At 48.6% G+C, this 27,836-nt stretch overlaps 1 protein-coding gene across 1 annotated transcript; it reads left to right on the top strand.

Annotated features, from left to right (window-relative positions):
• Nucleotides 1-4,287: 4,287 nt before the first annotated feature.
• On the top strand, nt 4,288-25,947 carry LOC127203228 (carcinoembryonic antigen-related cell adhesion molecule 1-like). The gene is made up of 7 exons (XM_051162022.1): nt 4,288-4,348; nt 10,700-11,059; nt 14,051-14,329; nt 15,162-15,416; nt 18,396-18,671; nt 24,392-24,515; nt 25,932-25,947. Exons 1-7 carry the CDS (start codon nt 4,288-4,290, stop codon nt 25,945-25,947), a joined length of 1,371 nt encoding a protein of 456 aa, XP_051017979.1.
• Nucleotides 25,948-27,836: the final 1,889 nt, after the last annotated feature.

Below are 27,836 nucleotides of genomic sequence, written 5' to 3' on the forward strand. Positions count from 1 at the left end.
GTAAATGCAAGTTATAAGGAAGCGGATCAAAGCCTATAAACATTTTTTAAATATCGCAGATTTCTCCTTCTCTCTGTGCTACTGTTACACTAAGACTTCTGAACACCCAGAGCTTTAACATTTATCAGCAGAGTTCTGATAAGCTATTGCTCTAACCTGGGTAAAGCACTCCCGTAGTCACACCAGAGTCACAAGCTCAAAATTATACATTTACTTTGGTTGTCTTCTAAGTATATAGACTTAGAATTGCTTCTCAAAAAAATGCATGTAAGCTTCAGGGAGTGGACTTGGATCCATTTCTCACAGGTCAAATGGATTCCAGATAAGTACCCCGGTCAGTCCACAGCCTAAGTGCCCCTGCCTACTGCCTATTCCTGAGGGTTGGTTCTTCCCACCTCATCCCCTTCCTGCCCCCCACCCAAGTCACCTGGCCACCAGGACGAAGGGTCTTGAAGTTTCAAATGTACACCCCAGACACAGATTTCCCCTAACCTAGTCTACACCTGTCCCAGCAGATTTCCAATCAACTAAAGATGACAGACCACTCCAAACACGCCAGCCCTGGGTATGCCTAATGGAATTTCCAACCAGCCTGAGCCTTTATGTCCCAGAATGCTCCAAAGTGGCTGCATGTCCCTAGCCTTCTCCCCCACCACCCGGTGGTCCCTCAGAACCTGGCAGCGAGTGAAACAGGCATCTTCCAGCCTGGACTCCTCCCTTCCCATTCTCTGCCTTTCTGAGCCCCAGCCAAGATGCCCCAGTTTCAGCAGGAAGTAGTTATGAACCATGGCATCCTTTTTATCATCTACAGTGAGTGCTGTAAGCCCAGTGAGGGACCATGATGCAGCCCACCCTCTCTGTGTGGGTGCGTATGTATGTGAGTTTGTGTGTGTGTGTGTGTGTGTGTGTGTGTGTGTGTGTGTGTGTGTGAATTGCAATGAACCCAACTCAGCAAGAGCCCATGGGGATCACTTACGGTATATAAAAAGTGTTATATGTGCAGATGTTTGCTGTTGTTCGTTGCTAACTACGGCCGCAAGGTAGTCTCCAGCATCTTCCTTTGCTAGCTTGCTTATTTTCAATGTTCCATTTTTGAACATTTGAACATTTTTACTTCTGTGGAGTCTTCCTGTTGTAAACGTGTCCTCTCTTATGGAAAATGATACAATTAGGTTCTCAATCTCAGGGTTTCTTCCTTTGAACCAGCTAACTGTCGAAGTGCCAATTGGTGCATCTCGGAGATGAAGATAAACTTCCGCTCTTTCATGAACTGCAGGCGGCTCTGCTTCAATGTGGATTCCAATACTCGGAGGGAGGTGCCAGCAGGTTAAAAAAGTGGCTAGGGAGGAGAAGAGAGAAACTCATCAGTGAGACCCTTCTAGGAGATGAAAGATGGGGCTCTAGGTCATGAGAGTGTGTGCCCTTCCCTCAGCCACCATCCATGCTGTTTGCAGAGTGGCCGTCAGTAACTTTGTAAGTACACCCGATAACCTATTGGTGGTTCCCCCAAGGTGAATGCCGGGCCAGTGAAACTGAACTTGAGTTTGTTGTTGGGGCCTTGTGGGGGAGGGGGGATAGGCATTGTAGCACCCCCAAGGAGAAAAAAACCTCACAACAGATGGCAAATCTGTTCATGTTATTTCTCATAGGAGTAAGACGGAAAATAGTAAGTAGAAGAATATGTTTAAAGGGAAGTGAAAAATGGACATATTTTTAGTATAGAAGGACCCGTATGTGCAGTTTAAGATGGCCGGCAGCTGGATGTTTTTTTTCCCAGAATGGAAGAGGAGGCTGGAAGGCCTGCGCAAGTTACAAAACTCTGATATTAGAGTGCCTGAGGTCAGAGTTCAATACAATGATGTCGAACTGTAACAGGCCCACAGACCTGCACATGGGCACACAAATATGTGTGCACACACGCATACACACACACACACACACACACACACACACACACACACACATACACATATACCCAAAACAGGAGAAGAGGCTTTTGGTTGGGACTTGGTTTTTGGCTGTTGATCTCTGCGTAGCTTTGACCATCCTGGACTCACTTTGTAGACCAGGCTGGCCTCGAACGGTACTTGAATTCTTAACTAGATCAACAAGACAACTGTAGGAGATGCAAACAGGAAAGGAAGAAGTCAAAAGTAACTTTATTTGAAGATGATATGGTCTTAAACACAAAAGACCCTTCCTCTCTCTGTCTTAAGCCCTACAAAGATACATCTAGATTTTTCTCTCACCCTTCAGGGGTGCAAAGCACCTCTAAGACTGCTCGTCTCCTTAGTTCCTGGCTCTGGACCAGCAATCTCGAGACAATTTGCCTCATCTCCCTAGACTTACCTTGCACAGTCAGGAGCCTGGCAGTGAACAAGAGACACCATGGTGAGTAGAGTCTGAGCAGCCTGGAGCTCAGAGCCTGTCTGTACTCGAGTGGGTGCCTGGTCAGCATTTCTGCGACCGGCCCCTTGCACCAGAAGCTGGTCTTCTCATGTCGCCAAGGGGGTGATATTAGGGACACAATGGAACATTCAGGAAATGAAATCCCAGAGACATGAACTTGGCTTTGGATCAAGAGGTCGATAAGAGGGCTGGAGAGATGGCTCAGAGGTTAAGAGCACTGGCTGCTCTTCCAGAGGTCCTGAGTTCAATTCCCAGCAACCACATGGTGGCCCTCAACTATCTATAGTGTGATCTGATGCCCTTTTCTGGTGTGCAGGTGTACATGCAGGCAGAACACTGTATACGTAGTAAATCTTAAGCCAGGTGGTGGTGGCACATGCCTTTAATCCCAGCACTTGGGAGGCAGGCGGATCACTGTGAGTTCGAGGCCAGCCTGGTCTACAAAGTGAGTCCAGAACAGCCAGGGCTGCATAGAGAAACCCTGTCTCAAAAAACCATTAAAAACAAACAAACAAACAAACAATCACAAACTAACAAACAAAAAGAGGTGGGTGTGCAGCCATGAGGGGCCAGGGAGCTGGGGGACAGAGAAGGAAGGGAAGCAGGTTCAGGGTAAAGAGTAGGGTAGAGGCGTGGCCAAACCCCAGAAATATCATCCTGAGATGCATAGGAGTAGCACCACCCTCCTCTGCTCTGGGCCTGCATGTTCTGGTGTAGTAGCCCTGGCCCCTCCCCATTCTCCCCTCCCAGGAAGTTAAAATTCCACTCCTCTTATAAGATCGTGTCCAGCAGCATCTGAAATTCCTCCTTATGCAAATGAGGCATCCCCAGCACCCTGGCCCCGGCCAATGATGTACACTCACCCTTAAAGCCCCTACCCACCCCCTAAGGGTTTAAATAGCCTTTGTTCTGGACCCCCCCCCCCCCATTAAATGAGCTGTTTCACTGAACCTGTCTCCCTAGAATTCTGTTTCTCATCATGCTCACCCTGGCCATGCCCACCTCCCTGCTTCCTGCCCCCGGATCCACTAGCTACGGTTTTGAACAGCATAGCTGGGTCCCCATACTTTGACCTAATAAACCACGGTGAGTCCCTTGAAGGTGCCTGCTCTGCCCTTCCTTTTCTTTTCCAGTCCTGTAAGGGCAACCCGTGAGTTCACTCACCTTCAAGAATCACCTGTAGGGAGGGATTACAGGAAAGTCACCTGAGCAGAGGACAGAGGTCAGCCGGTACACAGAGACGTCTCTCTACACCTGCTACTGAGGCTGGTTTTAGCCCAGGATATCCAGGTCACCTCCTCTTGCGTTTTCAGGACGTGCAGCTCTTTCTGCTTCTAAATTTCTGTCCAGGAACATAGGCCAATCTGATGACAGATAAAGAACTGATCTCCTAAACCAGTCATGACTCAGCTAGCCCATTTTTCTGCCCTAGAGTCATCCTCATCACCTCCCTGCTGAGAGTAAGGCCTCCTCCCAGAGCTAAGATGTCACTAAGAAGGCCAGGAGACAAACTAGTTAGGTTTTCTGTGTCACAAAAGGAAACATACCCTTAGTTTGGGACCCTAAGGCATCCCTCTGTGATGAAAACAGCGCCCCCCCCCCCCCCCCAGGCCTAGGACACAGCAGAGGTAGGGGCTGGGGAAAACAGTTGGCAAAGGCCTGCAGCAGTCTGTGGGGGATGGGGAACTGAAAACTCTCCCAGGGAAGAGAGAGGAAAGGGCAGGAAACAGGGACGAGCCCTCACAACAGGCCCTCTTCTGAGCCCATGTGACCCTGAAATGTCCAGCCCCAGAGTGAGCTGAGTTCAGAGAGGTAAAGGGCAGCAGAACTGATACCAGGCTCCTCCTCACAGGGGGAGGACAAAGCCGACGGCAGATCATGGAGCCCCCTTCATCTCTTCTCCCAACGTGTGTCCCCTGGCAGGGGCTCCTGCTTTCAGGTGAGGGGGACAAACTTAGGCGTGGGCAGGAAGATGGTGAAGAGATTGGCTGTGCCACAACCAGGGGGTGTATCCGGCACAGATCCAGGGATGGGCCAGACTGGCTGGCAAGGAAACGAAGGCAAGACAGACGGACACACAGACATAGGGGAAAGCTGGGATTGGGTGGACTGGGATCTCACATGGAGAAACCACAGCACAGGGCAGCACAATGTGTGTGTGTGTGTGTGTGTGTGTGTGGTGTGTGTGTGTGTGTGTGTGTGTGTGTGTGTTTTTATAGAGTTGTTACCCTCAGCTGAACAAGGAGACTGGGTTTGTGGGAAACAGTTGGATCAAGGGGACAGGAAATGTCTTAGGAGCAGTTTTACAATTAAAGTAAGAATGTAATAGGATGCCAGGCAACCGATATTATATTAGATGAGTATTTTATTAAATGAGCATCGAGGTGAAGGAAAGGGGGAGGGGTACCCCAGAGAGAGCCAGAGACAGAGACAGAGAGAGAGCCAGGAGGAGGATCTGTCCTTTTATACAGCCCTGGGCAGGGCCACGCCCCTGTGGCAGGTAAGCAATGACATCATAGGGAGGCAGACTGAAGCAGAGTTCTAACATTCCTCCCTTTTCCTATAATTAAAAATTGAGGAACGTTGGGTTAATATATATATATATTAAGTTGAAATATATAAATATAGGTTCATTGAAAGCAGATTTTGGCTGCCATGTAAGGGGAAAAGAGAGAGCTAAAAAAGCAATAGCGACAAAAATGTCCAGATGATGTGGTGAAGGGGAAGGAAAGCTCTGTCCTGAAAGTTTAGCGGTTAGGGCAGGGTGTTGTCAGCCATGGCCTGCAGCAGACGGGGACCGTGGAGTCCTGGGGGAACCTGGAGCTGTCTGTCCCGGGCCTGGAGCACAGCATTTCAGCCTTTTGTAAACGGCTAAGGGGCAAAGTAATTGTCTTAACTACTTCCTGTTGACAGTAGGGCAGCTATAGAGGGTTAAAAGGCTGAAATGTTGGCCAGGTTCCAGAAGAACAGGCTGCTGCATTTGCTGTCCAGGGTCTGAGAACATCTGTGGCTGGGAGGGACAATGCAGGTCCAGCTGACACCATCTGTGAGGTTGGACTGGAGCACCTGTGGGTAGCTGCTTTGGCGATGTCTCAGATAGAAGCAGTCTGGCAAGGATACTGGAACATATATGTGGGCAGAAGACAAAGTTAATAGGTTAGGGAGAAAATTCCCTTTAGGTGTACATTTGAAACTTTTGGGAGAGCAAAGAGGAAAAGCTTGAAAATAAGGAAAGAGCCAATGTTGATGATGATTGAGAACTTTGGGAAAGCAAAGGAAAGGTTTGACACAGGGAGCTTCCTTCCGTTTACCCGATGGCTGGCAATAATTAAAAGGCTTTAGTTTTGGATCTGCCCAAGTTTGGTTGCAGAGGCGTGTAAGCTTAGCAGCCCTTGATGTGGGCACAGGGATTTGAAATTCTCCAGAAGGCATCCTAGAGGCATGCTAGGAGGAACAGGAGACTGGATGTTTCCCATGGGGTGGGCGAAGCCAGTAATCCATTAGGGCATCCCCAGATAGTGACTCAAACAAACAAACAAACATAAAAAAAAACCCAAAAAACAAAACAAAAAACAGGTGCACAGACTGTTCCAGTGACTCCAAAAGACCACAGCTCTGCAACTGAGCTGGCCTGGGGACACAGCCCCCGCCTAGTGCACTAGGAATTTTCGGTGGGCAAACTGGGTGGGGGGAGGGTGGGGGGGGGCGGGCTGGTGGCAGGGGGGTGGCCCGTCAGTTCTCACCCAATGAAAACTATCCTAGTTGTAGGTCAGCGAGATGGACCAGGCACAGTCAGGCAGATCGGGGTTGGGTACCTCTGCTCCCGGTGGACGTGGATGTGTGTAGGAAGGGAGAATTCAGCTGGTGATGGTGTAGGAAGGTGGCAATCAGGTAGTTAGGGGAGTCCCAAAGCCGGTGAAAAGGGGGAGACATCAGAGATAGGTGAAAGGTAGGAAACGTAGGCTGTTGATTGGCAGTACTTCTCTGGATTCCATTTGACCCAAGAGATGGATTTTCTGTAGCTTACAAGAATCCCGTTAAGTTCATAAAAGGAGACACGGTTTAGACACGTTAGCATCATCACTGTTTGTAATCTGGAGGGAGGCATGCATTGTTAGATGTGTCCACAGTGTAGGAAAAGGCGGCAGACATACAGCAGAGCAGAGGCTTGGGAAAAGAACTCTGTGTTAAATGCACAAATACTCTTTTTTTTTTTTTTTTTTTTTTTTTACTTTTTTATTAATTTATTCTTGTTACATCTCAATGGTTATCCCATCCTTGTATCCTCCCATTCTTCCCTCCCTCCTATTTTCCCCTTATTCCCCTCCCCCATGACTGTTCCTGAGGGGGATTACCTCCCCCTGTATATGCTCATAGGGTATCAAGTCTCTTCTTGGTAACCTGCTGTCCTTCCTCTGAGTGCCACCAAGGCTGAAGCCTTCCTGACATCTGTGGAACAGTACATGGGGAGGACAGAAATCTCCTATAGAACAGACAGGAGGGAAAAGGCTCACTTCAACATAAGCATCCATCATGAAAGATGTCTGTCCAGAACATTGGGTGTATATAATTTTAGTACAATGAGAGACATTTTAAGAAAAAGACAAACAAAAGGAAATTTAAAAATTTGAGCTTGGAAATATGATAGCAGATTGTGTAGTGGAATGTTTTACCATAGTTTGATTTAAAAAAAAAAAAACACCAGAGCTGTATTCATCAGGGTCTTCATCAGGGTCAACACTCTGAACAGTTAATCCAATAGTACAGCAAAAGGATGAATAAAACATCTTTTAGACATTTTAACCTTCACAACTTGCATTTACCAACTTAAAACACGCTTTTAGACCTTCTACCATTCATAACTTCCATCTACCAACTTGAAACCCTTTCTTAGACCTTCCAACATTCTTAATACACCTTCTTAGACCCTCCAATATTCATAACTTGCACATACAACTTTAAAACACTTTCTTAGGCCCTCTAACATGCATAACTTGCATGTATCAACCTTAAAACACTTTCTTAGACCCTCCAATAGTCATGAGACACCTTCTTAGGCCCTCTAACGCGTACAACTTGTATGTACAACCTTAAAACACTTTCTTGGCCCCTCCAACATTTGTAAACTACCTTCTTAGACCTTCTAACATTTATAAAATGTCTTTCGGGACGCGTTAAAATATAAGTGAAATTGCTGTAAGTGGTCACCGTCCTTTAGCTAAAAGAAGTCGGGTAATAAGATAAACTGTATCTAGATCTGACAGTTGCTCTAGGAGTGAGGTTTAAAGTTCGGTCTCCTGCATATGAGGAGAGCTGGGAAGGTATCTGACGCCTGGTTATCTTTATCCTGAGGTCTGTGAGCAAGGCAACTCTGTTTGTCCTTTTAAATGAGAGATCTAGTATCTAGTAGTTTTAACTAGTTAATGAGTTGACCAATGAACTAATATGGCAGATTACTTTAGGCTAAGGAGCTAATTGTTTTCTTGCTATCAAGCTAATGTCAGCTTAGCTGTCGATGTGATCAGAGACCTGAGAAGGGTTAGCATATTTTAAGTTAAGCGATCTTTGTGTCTATTTATCTGCTCTAAACTATACTTTGCAAATGTAAAACTGAATGCTATGATCTCATTCTATGTTTGGCCTTGAAAACATAATTAATCTTATTGGTTCTTAGTATGACTAAAAGTACATTTTTGAATATGTTAAAGGACTTGATCATTTATAAGACCTTAATAATCAAAGACTAGGAGCTTAGGTTTTATCCCTAAGTAGGGGAGCAGTGAGAGTACTTAGAGAAAGCAATTAGGTGGCAGACAGTAAAGGGGCCATGGGATTTATGACCCTTTGGATTTTGTATCCCGGGGTTTGGCACCAATTTTATAACTAAAATAAGCTATAAGGTAATAAGATGCCGGGCAACAGATATTATATTAGATATGGAGTTTATTAAATGAGAATGGGGGGGTGAAGGAAAGGGGGAAGGGGTACCCCAGACAGAAATGGAAGAAGAAGGAGGAGGAGGAGGAGGAGAAGGAGGAGGAGGAGGACAAGAGAAGAGAGGAAGACAGATAGAGAGGAAGGAAGTAAGAGAGAAAGCTAGGAGGAGGATCTGTCCTTTTACATGGCCCTGGGCAGGGCCACGCCCCCATGGCAGGTAGGCAATGACGTCACAGGTAGGCAGAGCCCTAACAAGCAGTCTCTGTAGGGCAGCTGTGGTGGGCATCTTCTACATCCATATGTTCCCTCTTGGTGTCCCCTGAGGAAAGATTTGCCGTCCTGAGCCTAAAGTTGTGGGTTCCTTGACATGACCCTGTCGTGTCAACAGCACACATCCTCTCGGGATTTAAGTCACCCTGGCTTTCTCTGCTCCCTACATAGCTGGAATCTCATGGGGGAATGTAGGATCATAGGAAGGGACGAAAAGGCTTCTCTTGGCTTCTGAGAGGAAAAGACAAATAGAGGGACAAGAGGCTCAGCAACAGGAAGTGCTTGTGACCTGCAACTGGTAAGAGAGAGGAAGAGTTCCACTGCCTCTGCTCCAGATCCATCCCCAGTGGCCTCTGTGTTCTCAAGACTGATTCTCACAGTGTGTCAAGGCTGCAGTGAGTAACAGAACCTCGTGCACTGGAGGAGCAGTAAACACCCAGACTTGTCTGTCTTTCCGCCGAGAATGCTGGGAAAGGATGCGGTTTACAACCTGGTGGATCCTTTGCTGTCCGGAGGGCCAGGCTTTATCTGAATCCACCCCCCCCCCCGGGTATTATATTTGTTTACCCCAGACTTTCCCCCCTAAATCTGGAGCATTGCTTCTTAGTTCATAAAACTCATCCTCGTGAGTGACGTCACTCACAGCAGCCTAAGTGACCTCTGTGTTATCTTAGGGACAGGCCGACACTGACTGCCTCAGTCATTCTCCCTACACCCTTAATCTTGAGTGCTGTTTCTGAGTTGACAGAACCCATCTTTACGGAAGAGACCATATGTACTTTGTGAAGAGTCTGAACATAAAAATGTCTTAGGTTTGTTGTCTATTTGGGACTGAGTTAATTGTTATCAGGAAACTCCCCCCCCCCCCAATTGCACTGTGCTTAAATATGGCTAAAATAAACCACCTAGAGTCAGACTCCAAAAGTTTGTCCCAGCACCAGATAACTAAACTGGGTTTCGTTCTGATGTTTGCAGGGACCCCACACAAGGTGACTCAAAAACAAAAACAAAACAAAAAGCAAAACAACAATAACAAAAAACTGGACCCATTAAAAACTTTCCCACAGTTACAAAGCTAAACTTTCAACATATGGGATCATGGGAGTGTTGCTTCCTTCCTACGCAGGTATCTGAGCCTATTAGCCAACTCAGACAACAGTTGAATGAAACCAATCCTCATGATGTTAGTCAGGAAGACAGACCACCAATGGCATCTCGAAAGTGGATTCTGTAGTTGACAAAAGCCATGGGCAGAAAAGATCAGGGGAGGGTCAGAAAGTGGAGACCGAAAACTGCGTCCCACAAGGCTGGGTCCTGAAAACCTGACTGGTGTGACCAGGCCATAAAAAGAAAATGACAGAGACATAGACATAGGAAAACTGGGATGAGGTGGGCCGTGGGCCCCGGTGGAGACGTGCAGAGGGAAGGCAGGTGACTTGGCGTGCTTGTTTTATGCATCTGAGTTGAGGAGGCAGGCTTATTATTATGTATGGCTGAACAAGAAGGCAGAGGGGTTGGTTAATGTCAGTAGGAGGAAGACTCTCAGGGTGGAAACATCTGGAGGGAGGAAGCCGTGGTGGACATTTCTGCATGCAATCGTTTGTAACATCCATATATGGATCAGAAAAAGATGTTGCCATCCCTAAGGCAATTGCCATTCTCCTGGGTTTGGGGTCTTGGGGATCCTCGACATGGCCGTGTTTGTGTTAACAATACACATTGACTCACGGACTTCATCCACTCCCCACAATCTAGGGTCACTAGAAGAGGTGGTTAAGGAATACGTGCCCCCAGGATGCCTGAATGTGAGCGTGCCTCTGAGGACAGAGTCGAGGGGGCGACTGGTACAGGAACCTAGGGGGATGTTCTATTGTACAGAACAAGTGACAGGTTGAGGAAGCTGAGGGAATACAGGTCATGCTGCTGACCTCAACAGTGGCAGGGGCTGATGGAAACACACACACACACACACACACACACACACACGCCTGTTGAACAGAGGCACCTACTCGTGACACAGGGCCCCTTCTTTCCACACACAAAGGGTCCACATCATAATGTCTTTCTCTATTCTCCCCCTTAGCCTCACTTTTAACCATCTATAGCATACCCACCATGGCAGAGCCCACTGTGGAGTCCATGCCACCTGCTGTTCTAGAGGGGAAGACCGTCCTTCTACTTGCTCACAACCTGCCAGACGACCTTTCAGCCTATCGCTGGTTCAAAGGGGAAGGGTTGCTGGACAAAGATCTGATTATAATGTATGACATGAAATCTCAAGAAGCTAGACACGGAAAGCTGTACAGCGGCAGAGAGACGCTGCACCCTAATGGATCCCTGATGTTATATAATGTCACCTTGGAGCAATCTGGGGTCTACAACCTAAACATCCATTCTGCAGACCTCGGCCAAAAATCAGTGTTTGTGGATGTCTCTGTATACCGTAAGTGATCCTCTAGGGTCTCCAGCAACAGAGTGGGGTTCATTGCAGTTTACACACACATGTACACACTCACACACACTCACAAACCCACATACACATACTCATAGACACTCATACGCACACATGTTCACATACACAGTCATACATTCCCCCCACACACACGCACGCACACGCGCGCACACACACAAACTCACGCACCCACACGGAGAGGGTGGGCTGCATCATGGTCCCTCACTGGGCTTACAGCACTCACTGTAGGACACACGGTGGGAACAGTTCACAAGAGGGGCCTCCTTCCCCTGCATCCGAGCTGCACAAAGCAGGCTGGTGTGCAGGGGAAGCTCTGCCCCACACCTGCTCTCTGTCCCAGGTACATGGCTCTGAGGAGGACCCTGGAGGACCCACTAAGGACAGCCTAAGGGACCTGGATCCTCACCAAGTCGGTCTTTTCCCCAAGATCTAGAGGTTGTGAGCACTGTGAGAGTTATCTAGAGATGAGACACTGATCCCAGAACACTTACCCTGCTGAAAGGAATCCAAAGCACGAGGAAGTGCAGTTGCTGAATCTGGGCCACCCAGGGCATGAGTGCTGCTCAGAGGACCAGATGCCACCTGCAGCCACATCCTCGCCTCTATGGCTGGATCCCTTCAGAAGCCCCTGGGGCCCTGGTGGGTCAGGTACTTTCTTCATAGACAGGCTTAGGGGAGAGACTGGTCTGTAGGTCAAAGCACACATACAATATTTTTTTTCATTTGTTTGTTTATTTTCAAGACAAAGTTTCTCTTTGTGCCCTGGGCTGTTTTGGACTCATCTGTAGACCAGGCTGGCCTGGAACTTAGAGAGATCCACCTGCCTCTGTCTGCAGCGTGCTGGGATTAAAGGTGTGCGCCACCACTGCTCAGCCATAATCCTTTTTACTCTGCAACAAAATGACCTAAATCAAGAGAACGGCTGGGCTACGTCCTCCAGGCACACATGCCAGCTTACTCCACGTAAAAAATCACACATTTCTTTGATTCATTGCCTGGGGGTGTGTGACTCCCTTTAAAAGATAAATGATAACAAGAATAAATTAATAATAAAAAATAAAAAAAAAAGAAGATTAAAGAAAACACAGTACTTTCTCCTCTTCTCTGGACGCTGGTCCCAGAACAGATGCCAACGATAGTCAACTCCTGAGAGCTTGGCGATAAAGAATGGGGGGCGGGGCGGGGGCGGTGGTTTGGGGAGCTGAGAAAGATGGTGTCAGCCTTTTAATCCCAGAGAGGGAGCACCGCCAAAAGTTCTAGACCAGCTCAGACTGCATACTGATGAGTGAGCAGGGAGTAAGTGGGTGAACCCTTAAAGAGTTTTAGATTCTGTAACATGTAGAGTGTAGACCTGCAGACATCCCCACTCTCTGTTCATCCTGGAGGCTGATCCTGTGCCGTTCCCATGAAACACGAGCTCCTAAGGCCACCCCGGCAGCCATTTCTTGAGTGGACTTTTAGTTCCAAATTTCTGGTTTACGTCTGAGGTAGCTGTGGGGTTTGTGGTCCATGTGAGCTTAGATGTCGCTTGTAAGACCCCTGGATCCTTCTGCTAATTTGCCCATCACATTCCTTTCTTATCACAAGTGGGACCACGCCTCCTCTTCCCAGCTTGCTTCCCCCCCCCCCCACCTCCGTCCAGTTCCCTTCCTACCAAGACCCTCTTGTGGATCACTAGCAACCGCAGTAAATGGAGGAGGCTGTAGCTTCAATGAGACGCCACCATTAGCCAAAGCTCTATCGGCCTGAGTCTGACCCAGGGCTCTTCGGTGTCTGACATGTGCTATAAGCCACAAGACCGGGCAGAGAAATGACTTCCACCTACAGTATACGGATTTCTAGGGAGACAGGCTGCAAGCTACAAAGTTCCTGGCTCCTTCCCTACAGGTCACCGCTTCCTAGACCCTTCAAGAGGGAACCGTTTCAGGCAAGGCTGGGCCACTTCCACACACAACTGTGTTCTCGGGGTGTCACCAAGTCCTCTTACACGGTGACACTCGGAAGCTGTTGTCAGCTCAAATCTGCGAGTTTGCTGTCAATTTGCCCCATCAGGGAGAGCCTGATACAGCTCTGGTTGTGGTTTCTGGGGTCAAAGGTAAAGGGATAAAGCATTTCATATGCATTTATTGGCTCCTGTGCACTTTGCCCAACTCTCCAGAGCAGCTGTGGACATCCCCTCCTTGAAAGTTACTGCATTTAATGTAATGGGCAAGGCCGATTTCCCCGTGAGCGGTGCTGTCCCTGTAGAGGGACTCTAACACTGAGATTGGGGCTTAGCACAGAGTTGATGTCAGTCCTGCTTCAAGACTTCTGTGCATGGTTTTCCTGGTCACTCATCTAATGCTTAGGTGAGGGGGGATGTGGGGGATGGGATGCCCCGTGGTCACTCACCAACATGACAGCCTTGAAAAGCAAAGCCTCAGGGGACTCATGCTGAGGCTGAGCAGTGGAGAGTGCCCCATCTTGAGGGACTCAATCACCCCATGCTCTAAGGTCAGGTAGTGTGGGCCAGGAGAGCCAGGTGGGATTGCTGCTGCCGTTCCTGGGTCAGTCCACAGCCAAACACGGCAACTCAGCTCACGTGTGGGGAAGCCAGTTCTTCTCCCACACCTGGTGCAGTGGCTGAGTGCCCAGAGCCTAGTGCATCTGTCTGTGGTCCTCCCTCTTGGTGGATGGGTGAGAGAGGCCCACCCTGTGAGGAAAGGACTTTGCAGGTATCTGGTTACCACACAGATGGTTCTTTTTTTTTCTTTTCTTTTTTTTTAGTATTTACTTATTATGTATACATTGTTTTGCCTGCCAGAAGAGGGCACCAGGACACCAGATCTCATTATAGATGGTTGTGAGCCAGCATGTGGTTGCTGGGAATTGAACTCAGGACCTCGGGAAGAGCAGGTGGCGCTCTTAACCTCTGAGCCATCTCTCCAGCCCACAGATGGTTCTTTTCTGTTACCTACGCAGCTCTGTTGAGCAAACCCTCCGTAAGAAGCAATAGAACCGCAGCCGTGGAGGGTCGAGACGCTGTTGAGTTAACCTGCGAGCCCCGCCTCCTGAAAACAACTTACCTGTGGCAGCTGAACGGTAAGCAGCTTCCAGATGATAATGGCACCATCCTGTCTCAGGGTAACACGACTCTCACTTTACTCGAGGTGTCGAGGCATTTCAAAGGACCCTACGAGTGTGAAGCCAAGAACCCACTGAGTGCCTCTCGTAGTATCCCATTCTCTCTGGATGTGTTCTGTGAGTAACTTGTATTCTTCTCCTGCCCCAGCTACCCAATATATATCCAATGCTTGGGCCTGGGACGCTGACTCTTGCCCCTGAACCAGACTGGCCACACCATCTGCTCTGGGCACATGCTGGCAGGCCAAGGCTTTACCCAGATGGTGGAGGGGCTGCTCTGTTCTGGAGAGGTTCGGGATCACTACCTAGTGCGAGGAAGCAGGGGCAGCCACAGGTTTAAGGTTTTTAATAAACAGAATGTGGGTGGATCCTTTGTGTGTGTGTTTGTTGAGTGTGAGAGAGGGGTGTGAGCCCTTGTGAGACAATTGCTTTCCAACTGATCTAATTGAAAGACCAGCTTGGGCATGGTCTTGCACACGGGAAGCAGAGGCAGGAGGATCTCTGTGAGTTTGAGGCCAGCCTGGTCTACAAAGCAACTCCAAGACATCCAAGGCTACACAGAGAAACCCTGTCTCAAAAAAAAAAAAAAAAAAAAAAAAAAAAAAAAAAAAAAAAAAGAAAGAAAGAAAAAAAGAAAGAAAGAAAGAAATATCTGCGCCAGGCGTGGTGGTGCACGCCTTTAATCCCAGCACTCAGGAGGCAGAGGCAAGTGGATCTCTATGAGTTCGAGGCCAGCCTGGTCTACAAAGTGAGTCCAGGACAGCCAAGGCTACACAGAGACCCTGTCTCGAAAAGCCAAAACAAACAAACAAAACAACAACAAAAAAAGAAATACCTGCTTGGGACATGTTATAAAGCAAGGTTGTCATGAACACACACTGGCCTTTTACACCAACCAGGTTCTTTCTTCCTCCTTTCATGTCATCATGTGTCTTTTTCTTTCCTCCAGATGGCCCAGATACCCCCGAGATATTTCCCCCCAACAAATACTTTGAGGAAGGAAAAAGCCTGTGGCTATCCTGCCAAGCAGAGTCTCACCCCAAAGCACAATATTCCTGGACTATCAATGGTAAACCCTGGAATTCTAAAGAAGAGGTATTTATCCACAAGACCAGCGTAAGTAATAATGGATTATATGCCTGCCTCGTCAGTAACCCAGCAACCGGCCGCAACAATTCCACAGTCAAAGAGATTACAATAGTTGGTAAGTGGCTTCTTGTAACCTCGGAATCTCTGGGGGTGGGGTGGGGCCTGGTTTTCTGTAAAGAAAGGGGGAGGAAGGAACTGCACAGCTGAGTCCATAGTCACATGCAAATCCTAGTCCTCCCCTGAGGTGCCTTGATCCAAGAGGCACTCTCTTTCCCCAAATACACTGACTTCTCTCTGATGACTTGGGGTTCAGTGTGGGTTGGAGGAGAGGGGTGCTCCAAACCCTGTAAGTACTCAGGCAGTATCAGCCTGTCTCAGGGAGGAGGAGGAGGAGAATAAAGGGACTTTGTAACTCCTTCACCCTCCGTGTTGCCTCATGTCTTTTACGCTCATAATCTACAAGGACCACCAGGATGCTGGGACATGGTCACGCTGTTTGTTCCTACCTGTGGGATGGTAACACATCACCCCAACAATAGATGGTAGACCGGAATTCACAACTCTCCCCAGTTCTGCTCCTGTCCGCTGGCTGGTTCTAGAATAGGTCAGGATCTTAATCAAGATGGGATGAGAGGGGGCTGGAGAGATGGCTCAGCAGTTAAGAGCACCACCTGCTCTTCCAGAGATCCTGAGTTCAATTCCCAGCAACCACATGGGGGCTCACAACCATCTATAATGTGATCTGATGCCTTCTTTGGCAGATAAAGCATTGATATACAATAAATAAAATAAATCTGAAAAAAAAAAAAAAAAAAGATGGGATGAGAATGAGAAAAAGCGAGCTTTGGAGTAGACTTCCCTAAGCCTGGTCCTGGCCCTGAAAATGTGTCGGGAGGTGGTGAACAGGTGGTACCTGTGATGCCCCAGAGAGAGCAGATAGTTTCACTGTGGCATCACTCCTTGGGAAGGAAGGAGATTAGGCTAGAAAGATGGCTCAGCCGATCAAGTGTTTGCCATTGCAAACAGGTGGAAACAAGTTCAGACCCCCCCCTGCCCCCTCCCCCCCGCCAGCACCCATGTAAAACCAGGTTGGGCAACATGCATTTGTAACCCCAAAGCTCGGTGAGGGAAACACAGATAGCATCCCTGCTCTGGCCCACTGGTCTATTCTGAGACATGATCAACAGACCAGACTGAAGAAGAATCTAAGACACAAACTCAAAGCAAAGTAAAACCCTCCGATGGAATTCTACCAGAAAATATGACAAAGCCTAGGGATGAAATGGACAGTGAAACAGAATAGGCAGTTTGAAACGCAAAGAGGAATTATCACAAAAGGACCTCCTCGAGACACATGATGCCGGAAACTCTCTACAAATTACAAAAAGCTGCAAGGGAGAAATGTTAACTCAATTACGAAGGCAAGCCTGTCAGAAGAATACCAGAGTCCTCAGCAGAAACTGTGGATGCCAGAAAACATTAAACAATACATTTCAAAACCTGAACATAAATAATCCACACACAAAATCATTCATAAAAAACAAGACAAAAACACCCAATTAATTTCACATGAAATCAGAAGTTTTTTTTTTTTAAAAGAAATTTCCAACATGCCCATAAAATGCTTCTGCCACTTTGTGCGAGGCACCAAGATGACACAGGGTTCCCATCAGCACATAGGCTGAAACTGGGGTAAGCAGGGATTAGCATGGTTGCACACAAGGATGACACCCAAATTCCTGAAGCATTCCATATGTTTAATTCCCTTTTGGTGTTAAATTTTCATTGAGGTTTTAATTATGGACAAAAAAAAAAAAAAAAAAAAAAAAAAAAAAAAGGAGCCATGTAATTTATAAACGACAAGGGAGCTGAGATGGTGCTGTGGCAAAAACCAGGTGGCCGTAAGAAGCATGGAGGAAGACTTTCAGGTCCCTATCAGGGAAATGCAATGCAAAGTACACTGAGATTCAGCACACCCCAGTCAGAGTGGCTGTCATCAAGGGTACAAATAGCAAACACTGGAGAGGTGGCGTGGGAGGGGGCATCTTACATACTGGGTATGGAAATTTAAATTACTACATGGAGCTTGTGAAGTCAGTATTTAGTTCTTCAAAACTAAAAAAGTTAAAAAAAAAAAAAAAGTTGGAAGGTGGTGGCACACGCCTTTAATCCCAGCACTCGGGAGGCAGAGGCAGGTGGATCGCTGTGAGTTCGAGGCCAGCCTGGTCTACAGAGCGAGTTCCAGGACAACCAGGGTTACACAGAAAGACCCTGTCTCAAAAGAAAACAAACAAACAACAACAACAACAAAACCCAGGACTACCACACATAACCAAGTGTATATTCCAAAACCACCTAAGCCAGCACAACGGGGTTACCTGCACAGCCACTCCCACTGTGGCATGGCTGATAACGACACACACCCTCATAGACACGCTAACATGTGAAGACATATACAAGAAACTAAGCAAGCCTGTTCTATGACCAAGTAAATTAGTATCTAGTAAGATTTGTAGGGAACTAAATACCAACGTTGATTTCCTATCTTCCCCCCTCCAACCCCCCCCCCCCCCCCCCCCGCTGTGGCATTGCTGATAATGACACACACCCTCATAGACACGCTACTGTGCACACATGAATGTATGGATGGACATGAGAAGTGAAAGCAAAACAGAGGCAACTTGGCAGGATGGAGTGGCCATCGAGAAGGGAGGGGACAAATGAAAGTAATGATAGAAGGACTGTGAATGAGGCATAATGGCATACATTTCTCGGAAACGTCATAATGAAACTTATTATTTTGTATGGAAATTTAGAATTCCCTGACAGTGAAGATTTTGGACAATTGGAGCCTAGAAGGGATTCTTGATGTGGAAGCCACAGACATGTTCCTAGGGTCGAGTCAGGAGACCCAGTAGATGAGTGGAGGTTCAAGCAGGCCCCTCCCTCTCCCTACAGACTGTCAGGGGCGGGGGCTCTCCACAGTGTTAGCGACAACATCTTACCCTTCCCTCTCTGGGCCCCAAGAGCTGGCTGTAACTTTTACAGAAAAGACTCCTTGTAGCTGACCCCTCTCTCTTCGGTTTGTTCACAGAGGAACTGCCAAAGCCCCACATCCAAATAAAAAACAGAACAGTCCTAGAGCACCATTTCGTGGACCTGACCTGTGTGTCAGAAAACACCGGAGTGTCCATCTGGTGGACGTTCAATAATAAGAGGCTGGAGGCCACAGACAGGGTGACGTTCTCCTGGAACAACAGAAGGCTCACCATAGACCCGATCACAAAGAAGGATGCCGGCACGTACCAGTGTGAGGTCGCCAACCCCCTCGTCTCCAGGACGAGTGACCCCGTCAACCTGGCTGTGCTCTGTGAGTGACCCAGGTCCCTCCCACAACTTACTGGGGGGGGGGGGCGGGATTCTTATTGAGAAGAGCACAGGTACCGTGGTGCATGTGCGGAGGTCAGAAAGCAAGCTTATAAAGTAGGTTCTCTCTTTCCACCTCTACCTGAATTACAAGCTGACTCCAACAGTCAATCTTCTTCACCCAGCTGTTGTACCCTCTGTACCATCTCCAAGGCCTCTTATTTGGGGGATTTTTTTTCCACCAATGCTGTGCAAAATAAACAGACGGACACAGGGAGGAGAATATCAGCTGAGACACTCAAATAGTGAAGTGTGGTACCCTACACTTGAGAGGTTAAGGTAGGAGGATGGAAAGCAAGGTCAGGCTGGGCTACAGTGCATTGACCCTGTCTCTAAATTGTTTGTGTACAAATAAAACCCAAACAGTAAACCCAATTACTGTGTGGCTAGGAGGTAAGCTCTGAGCCAGGCCTGTGACCCTTGGTATCCGTGGGTAACTGGCTCCAGGACACCTGCAGATATCAGAATCTGTGGGTGTTCTTATTTCCATGCCAGTCTGTATGTCATCCCACACACAGTGCGTCATGTTCAGATTCTCGCATCCAGTGTAAGCACTGTGCAAAGAATAATGTGCCACCATGTAAATGTACCATGTTTTCACTACGTACCCATCAGCTGCTAGACGTCTAGACTGTTTCTAATTGCTGGCTACTACAAATAGAGCAGCAATGAACACGGATGAATAGGGACCTGCTGAGCAGGGTATATAGAATACCTTGCCTCTCAAATGCTAGCGTCAAAGGTGTGTGTGCCACTGCGGCCCGGCAGAAGTTCAGCTTTTTAGCTGTTTCCTCTGAAATAAACATTTGGTTTGGTTGAGGTCAGAAGGAAAGCAAACTCACAAGTCTCAGGAAGCTTCTGAAACTAACAATCACCGCTCCCTCTTTTCTCCCTGAGGTTGTATAGAGTTACAGTCTCAAGGGGAGTAGGCTTTCCCGCTCACCAAGCCGCCTGCCAAGCAGCACAGGGAGCTCTAGGGACGCAGCTTCATGAGCAGGCACCCACACTGAGATGAGCTTGTCGGGGATGTGGCTGCCTCTGAGGCTTCCACGGCCCTGCTAAATAAGCCCTCTCCCGTGTTCCTGTAACTAACTCCAATAAACCCACCGGTTCGCTGGGCTCAGTTTGGATAAAAACCAATGCAGTCGATGCCTCTTTGATTGCATGGCACAAGTGGCACCTGAGTAAAGGTGGACAGAACCAAAGATGAGCTGGGGAGGAGGAGCCACATGGCCACAGCAAAGGATGCCAAGACATGGAGCTGGGGTGACCAGATGAAGATGGCTTATCTGTTGAGTTGCTCTCAGTATGGTACCTTTCTCCGTGTGGTGTGGGATGGCTCACCTTGGAGGCTACCCATTCCGTGGGATGGGTGATAGGGTGTGCAACCGTGGCCAAACCTACTGAGACTAGAGTGAGGCAAATCCCAGGCTGACCATCCTCCTTTAACAGTGGGGGTGGTTACGTGGCCTTGGTGAAAGGAGTGCACCGCATGACTGTTCCATGTGCTACAGAATATATCGCATGCCGTAGAATAGAGCATCCAAGACAAGATCGTAAGTAGATGCCTTTGTTTTGGTGGCGGTTTTGTTCACTTCCCCTTCCCACCAAGACTTCTGCCTGAATGAGAGAGGATACAACAGGCAAAGGCGTGTGGACGGTCTCCATTAGTCTCTGGTGGGGGTGGGGGGAGAGGATGAGATGGCCAGATGTGGTGCAACAGAGTCGCAGTTAGGTCTGCACTCTAGACACAAACCCTCAGAATCCAACCGAGAGCAAGAAGAAAGAGAACATGGCAGAAGTGGTAGACTCTCCTCGTGTCTGACCTTTAACCCTGGGGTGGGGGGGGAGAAGGGGAACGCACGGGGGGCGGGGGGGAGAGGCACATTTCAGTGCACTGAAGCCTTAACAGAAGCTCCATATAAGAAGCCATGAAGATCGCTGAGTGCTCAGCCTATGAACTACTCGCTGGGAAAGGCCTTTAAACAAGCAACGCAAGCTCTAGGCACAGCCTGCATCATGAGAACTCTGGTCTGAGTGTGGAGGGACTGATCTGGAAGCAGAGAAATAGAGCGAAGTCAAGCGCCCATCTGTCCTGAGACAAAGGCTGTGTGACCTGAGGGGACTAGGGCAGAAATCAGTTCCTGACTGCCTGGCCTGTATGAGCTATGAGGGGTGCTGTTAACATCACCCAGCAGTATATTAGACAGCAGAAAGGAGTTGGCTACGCAAAGGTAGCACTCTGTAGCCAGTGTATTGGGCTGAAGAGGGGTGCATTAAGGAAGAAGCTTAGGATGGGCAGAGGGCTTCAGTGGCTTGGTGGAAGTAGGATTCATCCTTTGTGAGGCAGAAGTTCTGTCACAGCTGAAAGCAGCAGCAAGTGATGCAGCTAGGGAAACAAGAGTGGCGGGAGAAAGGGTGCTGTCTTAGGGGTTCATTGCTGTGAAGAGACACCATGGTCACGGCAACTCTTATATTTAAAAAACAAACAAAGAAACAAACAACCACAATAACAAAACCCACTCCTAATTGGGCCTGGCTTACAGTTCAGAGGTTTAGTCCACGCACGCAGACATGGTGCTGAGAAGGAGCTGAGAGTTCTACACCTCGGTACACAGGCAGCAAGGGAGAGACTGTGTGCCACACTGGGTGGAGCTTGAACATGGGAGACCTCAAAGCCCGCCTCCACCGTGACACATTTCCTCCAACAAGGCCATGCCTCCTAAGAGTGCCGCTCCCTATGGACCAAGCATTCGAACACAGGAATCTACGGGGACCGGTCCTGGCCAAACCACCGCAGATGGTAAAGGGCACTAAAGACTCTGCCCAGGTGACTCAAAGACAAATGTAGCAACCCAAGAGGAGCCAGAGGAGCCTGGGAAACAATGAACAGAACCCAGCTGCTGTGTCCTTGATTTAAAACACCCGCAGCAGCTCCAAAGAAACACAGATGACTGGAGAGTTGAGAAGATTAGGCTTGGCCTAGGGCACACAGTTATCGCCCCAGGGCATGTGGTGTAAAGCGTAACTCATGTGGATTCTGTCTGCCCAGGCTAGGGTCTTTCCAGCCGTAGCCTATGGCCCCTGAGGCTGAGCTATGCCAAGTAGTTCAAACCAGAGCTGCAAAGTGGCTGAAGGGTTTCTGAAAAGCATCTGTGAATTGTGGAGAGCAATATGGAAGTGTCCCCCACCCATACCAATGAATCCAATATCACCCTGTTGACAAAAACCACTGAGGAAGTGATGGGATTACTAAGTGATGAGGCCTTGCTAATTTCTCTCTTAATATCCTCATAGCTGCCTGACATCAGTTGTCACTTACTCCGAGTGGATGGAGACCTCACTACATAATGCTAACCTTGGCTTGGTTGTCTCAGCAATGTTCAAAAGGGATTGGGAGAGGAAAGGCAGGCTTTCATGAGTTTAAGAGAAGGCACCCTGTGTGGATGAGAAAAGAAGCCGCTCTCACAGCCATAAGGTTGTTGAATAGAAACCTCAGTGCCAGATGGGAGTTACCCCTGATAGGTTGTTATCCAGGGAAGCCACACAGTCTGTAAAGACTTTTGCCTGCTGCTGTTGGCCGCCTGACGGAAATAGATGGCAAGTCCTTACTGCCTAAAGCAGCACATGCACTGGTTGGAGCTACGACTGAACTGGAACTATCCTTCTGTTGTACACTCAAAGGAATCGCAACGGTTAGTGAGTGAAAGACTCACCCCTCAGTTCCACTTGGCAAGGTGGGTGGGCCTGGTGGCCAAACAGTGACAGACTGCTTCAGTATGCACCCAAATGCTTTCCAGTTAGATTTAAGCCCCGCCCCCACCCCCCCCCCCCCCCCCCCCCTACACATGAGAGACCTCACATCTGGTACAGAACCCTCTGCTAAAAGACCATGGCTGGGGAGGTCAGAAGCCCAATGGAGGAGGCCACTAATATTATTGTGTTAAATGGCTGAAATGGCTCCTGTCAGATTGCATTGGAAGTTTGTTTACAGCCATTGGTTACTGCTGCTGCCTGCCTTCATCAGACACAGAAGGAAAAGCGTTTTTATAGTGGAGGTGCTGTGCAAAGACACTGAGAACAGATGATTGTTTTGTGGCCATAGATGAAAGAAAATTATCAGCCAGCCATATCCCCACCCCCCACCCCATGGCTCAGGGGGCAAAGGCAGAACAAGGGGTAGCTGGCACACAGCTATTTCCTGAGAGCCGACAAGCTGTTAATGCTCAGGAAGGTACCCCAACTCACACGTCTCAGGAAGCTTCTGAAACCTACGCACTTCACAAGGCCCTCATCCATATTCGTTTTTCTTTTTTCTTCTTTTTTTCGAGACAGGGTTTCTCTGTGTATCCCTGACTGTCCTGGACTCGCTTTGTAGACCAGGTTGGCCTCGAACTCACAGCGATCAGCCTGCTGGGATTAAAGGCGTGCGCCACCACCGCCCAGCTCATATTCTTGTGAGTACTTTATCCAATAATCTCACTAGTTCCCTCAGTTAAACTTGTGTGAAATGGTTTCTTTGGTCTGTTGTTACCCTATGTGAACTACAACAGAAACCTGCAAGTCCACATCTCCCCAGGAAAAGTCATTTGGTGAGATCTCATATGCGAGGTCATATAACACTTCTTTTTCTGTGCAAGAATTAGTTCACTTAGCATGTTGTCCTCCACGTCCATCCATGGTCTGAAAATACAGGACTTACTTCTTTTTAAGGTTTTCACTGCACGGCAAGGTGTTTATTTAGCACAGTCACTTTCCCCCTCATCTGCTGGCGGACATTTAAGTTTCTGTATCTTAGCTCCATGACGATACAGAAGAACATAAGGAATCAACTGTGTTTGTAACACACAGTCCTGGTTGCTCTGTATGGACGAAGCACAGTGAGATTGCCAGATCAGAGGGCGGGCAATGCTCTTAATGCCTAAAGTTTTCTGCTTGCAGGAGGCCTAGATTATATTGTCCAGTTAATACTGACGCCTCTGCATTTCTGCCACAGTCAAGAAACCATGGCCAAATCCAACGTCGTGAGGCTTTTACCTTCTTCTAGAAGCTTAAGAGTTTTCAGTTCTCTGACCTAGGAACCTGATCTGCTGCTTTTTGCAGACAGCACGAGGGAAAATCATTTGGTACGAATGGCTATCCAGTTTTCTGTCCCTTCCTGCGTACAAATCTCAGTCACTCTTGTCAGAAGTGACTGGGGGGTGATGGGGATGCTTCAGTGGACAAAACTGGCTGCAGTCAGGCATAATCATCCGAGTTCCTTCCCCAGGATCCACATGGTACAAAGAACAGACTCCCACAGCTGTCCTCTGTTCGTCTCATACAGCTCACAGCACACGCCCAAGCACACACAAAACAAATCAATAAATGTTAAAAAAAAAAAAATCATTTACCTAGCTACAAGGACACAACAGGATGGAGGTATGTCCTGTTTTGTGTTTCCTTTTCTGGTTCTGAGACGGGGTTTCGCTCTTTACCTTTACTGAGAGCAGCTCTGACTTCATTCTGTCATCCAGTGTCACCTGCCCCAGCCCCACAGTGGACCATCTTACAGAAAGTGCCCCTTCCAAAGGAATAAACAGGGACACATGGCATGATGAGAGTGCCTTCCTGGTGCCCACCATAAAAGGACTGATTCCGTCTTCTGATATCCTTTCACAATAGATCAGCCATCAGAAAGTTTCCCAGTATCGGCTTTGGTTGCTGCTGGCATGGCTGCTGAAGTCCTGGCTGGGCTGGCCATCCTAGGAGGCCTGGCATATTTTGCGTTTTTCAAGAAACTGGACACGTATGTGTGAACTTTGCTCTTCCATTTACTCCAAGCTTGGGACCGGAAATGGCTTTCTTGACCTCTGCCTGCCTCTAGAATGGGCCTTTTCCTCACCTTTCCTAAGTGCCTGCTTTTCACTAATTCCTTGGGGTCATCAGGTCCCTGCCTTCCTGCTCCCCAAAAAACAATCTCTGTTGGTCAGGTTACTCCCCTTCCCGTATGGCTTAGAACAAAGGATCTCTTTATTTTTCTCTGTTTCCTAGTCGGATCCCCAAGAAAAACACAAGAGACAAAAAGAACAGAAGAAAGAAAAAGAACAGCAGGAGATGATGACATCATACAGAGAATCAAGAAGAGGGACAAGCATCAGGGTCTCCTGGGACAACCAGTGAGAAGAAAGGAACCCCTAAACTGTGGGAGGCAAGGTGTGTGTGTGTGTATATACATGTATGTATGTTTATGCTCTGTAGTGCAGAGCAATGAAAAGAAGACATCTTCATGAATGGGGTTTCCACACTCCTCCAAAGTACCAACCCAGCACCAGGTACAAAAACAAAAAATAGGACAGGGTGAAAGAACAAACGCTAGGAGGGCCCTGGTTAGTTGGGAAAGGAGGCAGCAACAAGAAGGGCAGCAGCAGCCATGGTGTGAGCTCACAGCAAGGACACCAAGCAGGAATCACCAGCTCCCAGGGTCCTTCCCAACTCAGGAACCAAACAACACTGACAGTGTCTCCCCTTTCTTTAGGCCAAGAAGTAAGAGCCTTCTCAGTGAGGACAACCCAACACTGTCCACACAAAGTAAGTAAAGCCCGTGACCAAAGGAAACCAGAAGGTTCCACCACCTGCTGTCCTTCCATGGCATCCAGGACACAAGCCCCAGTCTCCTGTCTGCCATGCAGAGCAGATCTTCTCCTCCCAGCCCTCAGGTGCTGTAGGCTCTCTCCCCTTCCCAGACACAGGAGACCAAGGCAATGCTAGGCACTGAGACTAGGCAGGCCTGAGGGAACCAATTGTCCAGGAGCCAGCTCCTCATCCTAATGCCTTCCCTGCGGCCTGTGAAGGTCCGGGGCATTCACTCTCCCTGAGGAGACACTCTGCTGTGTGTTCTGGGTGTCATGGCCACTGTGTTCCTCCTCCTCACAGGAGCATGTCACTCACAAACACACTGAGAGGGAAGAATAAGCAAGGCTTTGTGGACTGGGAGAACTCCTGCACTGAATAAGCCAGGCCTCTGTCCTTGTTCCCTCTCCTCTGGTCCTAATAAGCTGCATCTGTAAAGCAGATGATGTAGGATGCAAATTCTCTACCAACCATGAGCATCCCCAACCCTCAGCCCCACCCCACAGCTACACCACCCACTGCCACCTCCTTCAGCTGCAAATCACAAGCTTTGCACTTCCATGGCCTGGTGACTCTTCTCTTGCTTCCACAGGTCACAGACCCCATGACAGCTCTCCTAATGAGGTGAGTGTTGCCACTTGCACTGCCTGTTTCCTCTCAGATGTCTCTGCAGAGACTTGGGGCCCTTGGAGCCACAACTGTGAGATCCACTTTGTGTCCTTAGTTCCTCATGCAGCAGACAAGGAGCTTCGCCTCTTTCTTCCTTGGCCTGCTCACCTGCATTCCCTCTACTACAGAAAGAGGTTAAAGGGTGGGAAGAGCTAGCAGCTCTGTAGCTCCCAGCACAGACTCAAACAAGGAAGGCCACACCCTTCTCCCTTGTCTAGCCTCATCTGGACCTGCTCTGCCCTTCAAAGCAAGGATTCCAGTCAAAGCAGTGAGAGGGGCAGCGGCAGGTTCAGGGACCTCACTCTGTCTCCTTCTCTGCCCTGCATCCTAGTCCCTTGTCATCTGACAGATGAATTCAGACAAGGCACAGGGCATTGGATAGGAGACTGGCCGGTTTCTTAGAGAAAGACAGAAGGCTTGCTCAAGAGTGAGGGTGGGCGTCACCCAAAGGGCCCACTGCAGACGGAAGGCCCTCAAGAGCAAGAGTGGACAGTGGACAGGGGACTCCAGGCTGCGTGTTAAATTAGGCTCTGTACTGCTTTCTGACGTCTCTGGCACACATGACCTGTTTTCCTGTTCAGTAGATCGACAGACCCTATAGGCTGCCTCTTAATAGAGAGGATGCTTGTGAGCCTTGTGTTCTTAGCAACTGTGAAAGTCATCCTAGGAACTTGAAAGAGTTGAAAAGTCTGGAAATGGAGTGCCATTGCAGGAGTGCTTGCCCAGTGTACAAAGGTCCTGGTGTGGTCAACAGCAGCACGTAAGGCAGGAATGTGTTGCACTCACAGCACTCTAGGCCCTGAGGAGCATGGGGACTGCATGGGTCACATGGGACCCAATTCACATGCATGTACAAACACACACACACACACACGGAAAGAGACAGAGAGAGTGGGGACGGACACGCAAGTTGTTTTATATTTATCTATTTTCTATCATCTTTCTATCAACGATCTATCATCTCTATATCTGTGTGTGTATGCATCTATGTATGTATGTATCTATCTATCTACCTACCTATCTCTCCCTCAGTCAACTGTACTAATCGCTGCTCATCCTTTTCAGGTGGGCGGAGCTTCATATTATTTCCGGAAGACCAACACCCAGCGACCCACACCACCAACTTCAGTGTCCCCATCCCCATTACCAAGAGCAATGGCCTTGCAAAGTAAAACCACATCGATGGGACCTGTCCTGTTAGCTGCACTGCCCGTCAGCGCGTCTCTCTGCACATATGTCCTGTCATGGGATTTCTGCTGTACACATAGGGGCCATGAAACCAAGGGTCCTGCACCTGGAACAGTCCTGGTTGGTCACAGTGTGCTCCTGGGCTAAGGGTCTGGTCATCAGCAGCTGGGCTGCAGCTCTCCGGGCTGCAGAGCTATGCCTCCCATGCATGTCCATTTGGGATTCCTGCACTGTGCAGTCTACCCACCCCTCAGCTGTCACTTGTTCTCTAGTCCCACAGACCTAAGTGACCCAAGCCACCAGCAAGTGCCTGAGGCACTGCGCGACTTTTGCCCACTCTGTGCTCTCAGGTCTTCCTTGCCACCACTGTCTCCTTGGCTCCCTGAACCTAGCTCTGTCGCCTACTGGGGAGTGTCCAGTCCTGTTACACAGTCCAGACTTCCTCTCTTGCTCGCATTCCCCACTGTCTTCCCCACCAAGCATTGCACGATCCTCCATTCTAACTCCATCTGTCTCCCTGTGCGCCTCTGCCCACAACTGTGGCAGGAGAGGAGAGGATGAAAAGGCTGCATCAAGAAAGAGGCCCAAGTCTGTCCCCACCGGCCTTCACACAGTAGCGCGTGCTCAAGAGATGCCTGGC

This window comes from Acomys russatus, chromosome 19 (genome assembly GCF_903995435.1).
Source record: "Acomys russatus chromosome 19, mAcoRus1.1, whole genome shotgun sequence".
Classification (NCBI taxonomy): domain Eukaryota; kingdom Metazoa; phylum Chordata; class Mammalia; order Rodentia; family Muridae; genus Acomys; species Acomys russatus.

Coding starts and splice junctions, on each gene's coding strand:
- LOC127203228 (XM_051162022.1), top strand. CDS start 4,288: ATGGAGCCCCCTTCATCTCTTCTCCCAACGTGTGTCCCCTGGCAGGGG. Junction 4,349..10,699: donor GCAGGGGCTCCTGCTTTCAG/GTGAGGGGGACA, acceptor TCTCCCCCTTAG/CCTCACTTTTAACCATCTAT. Junction 14,330..15,161: donor ATTCTCTCTGGATGTGTTCT/GTGAGTAACTTG, acceptor TCTTTCCTCCAG/ATGGCCCAGATACCCCCGAG.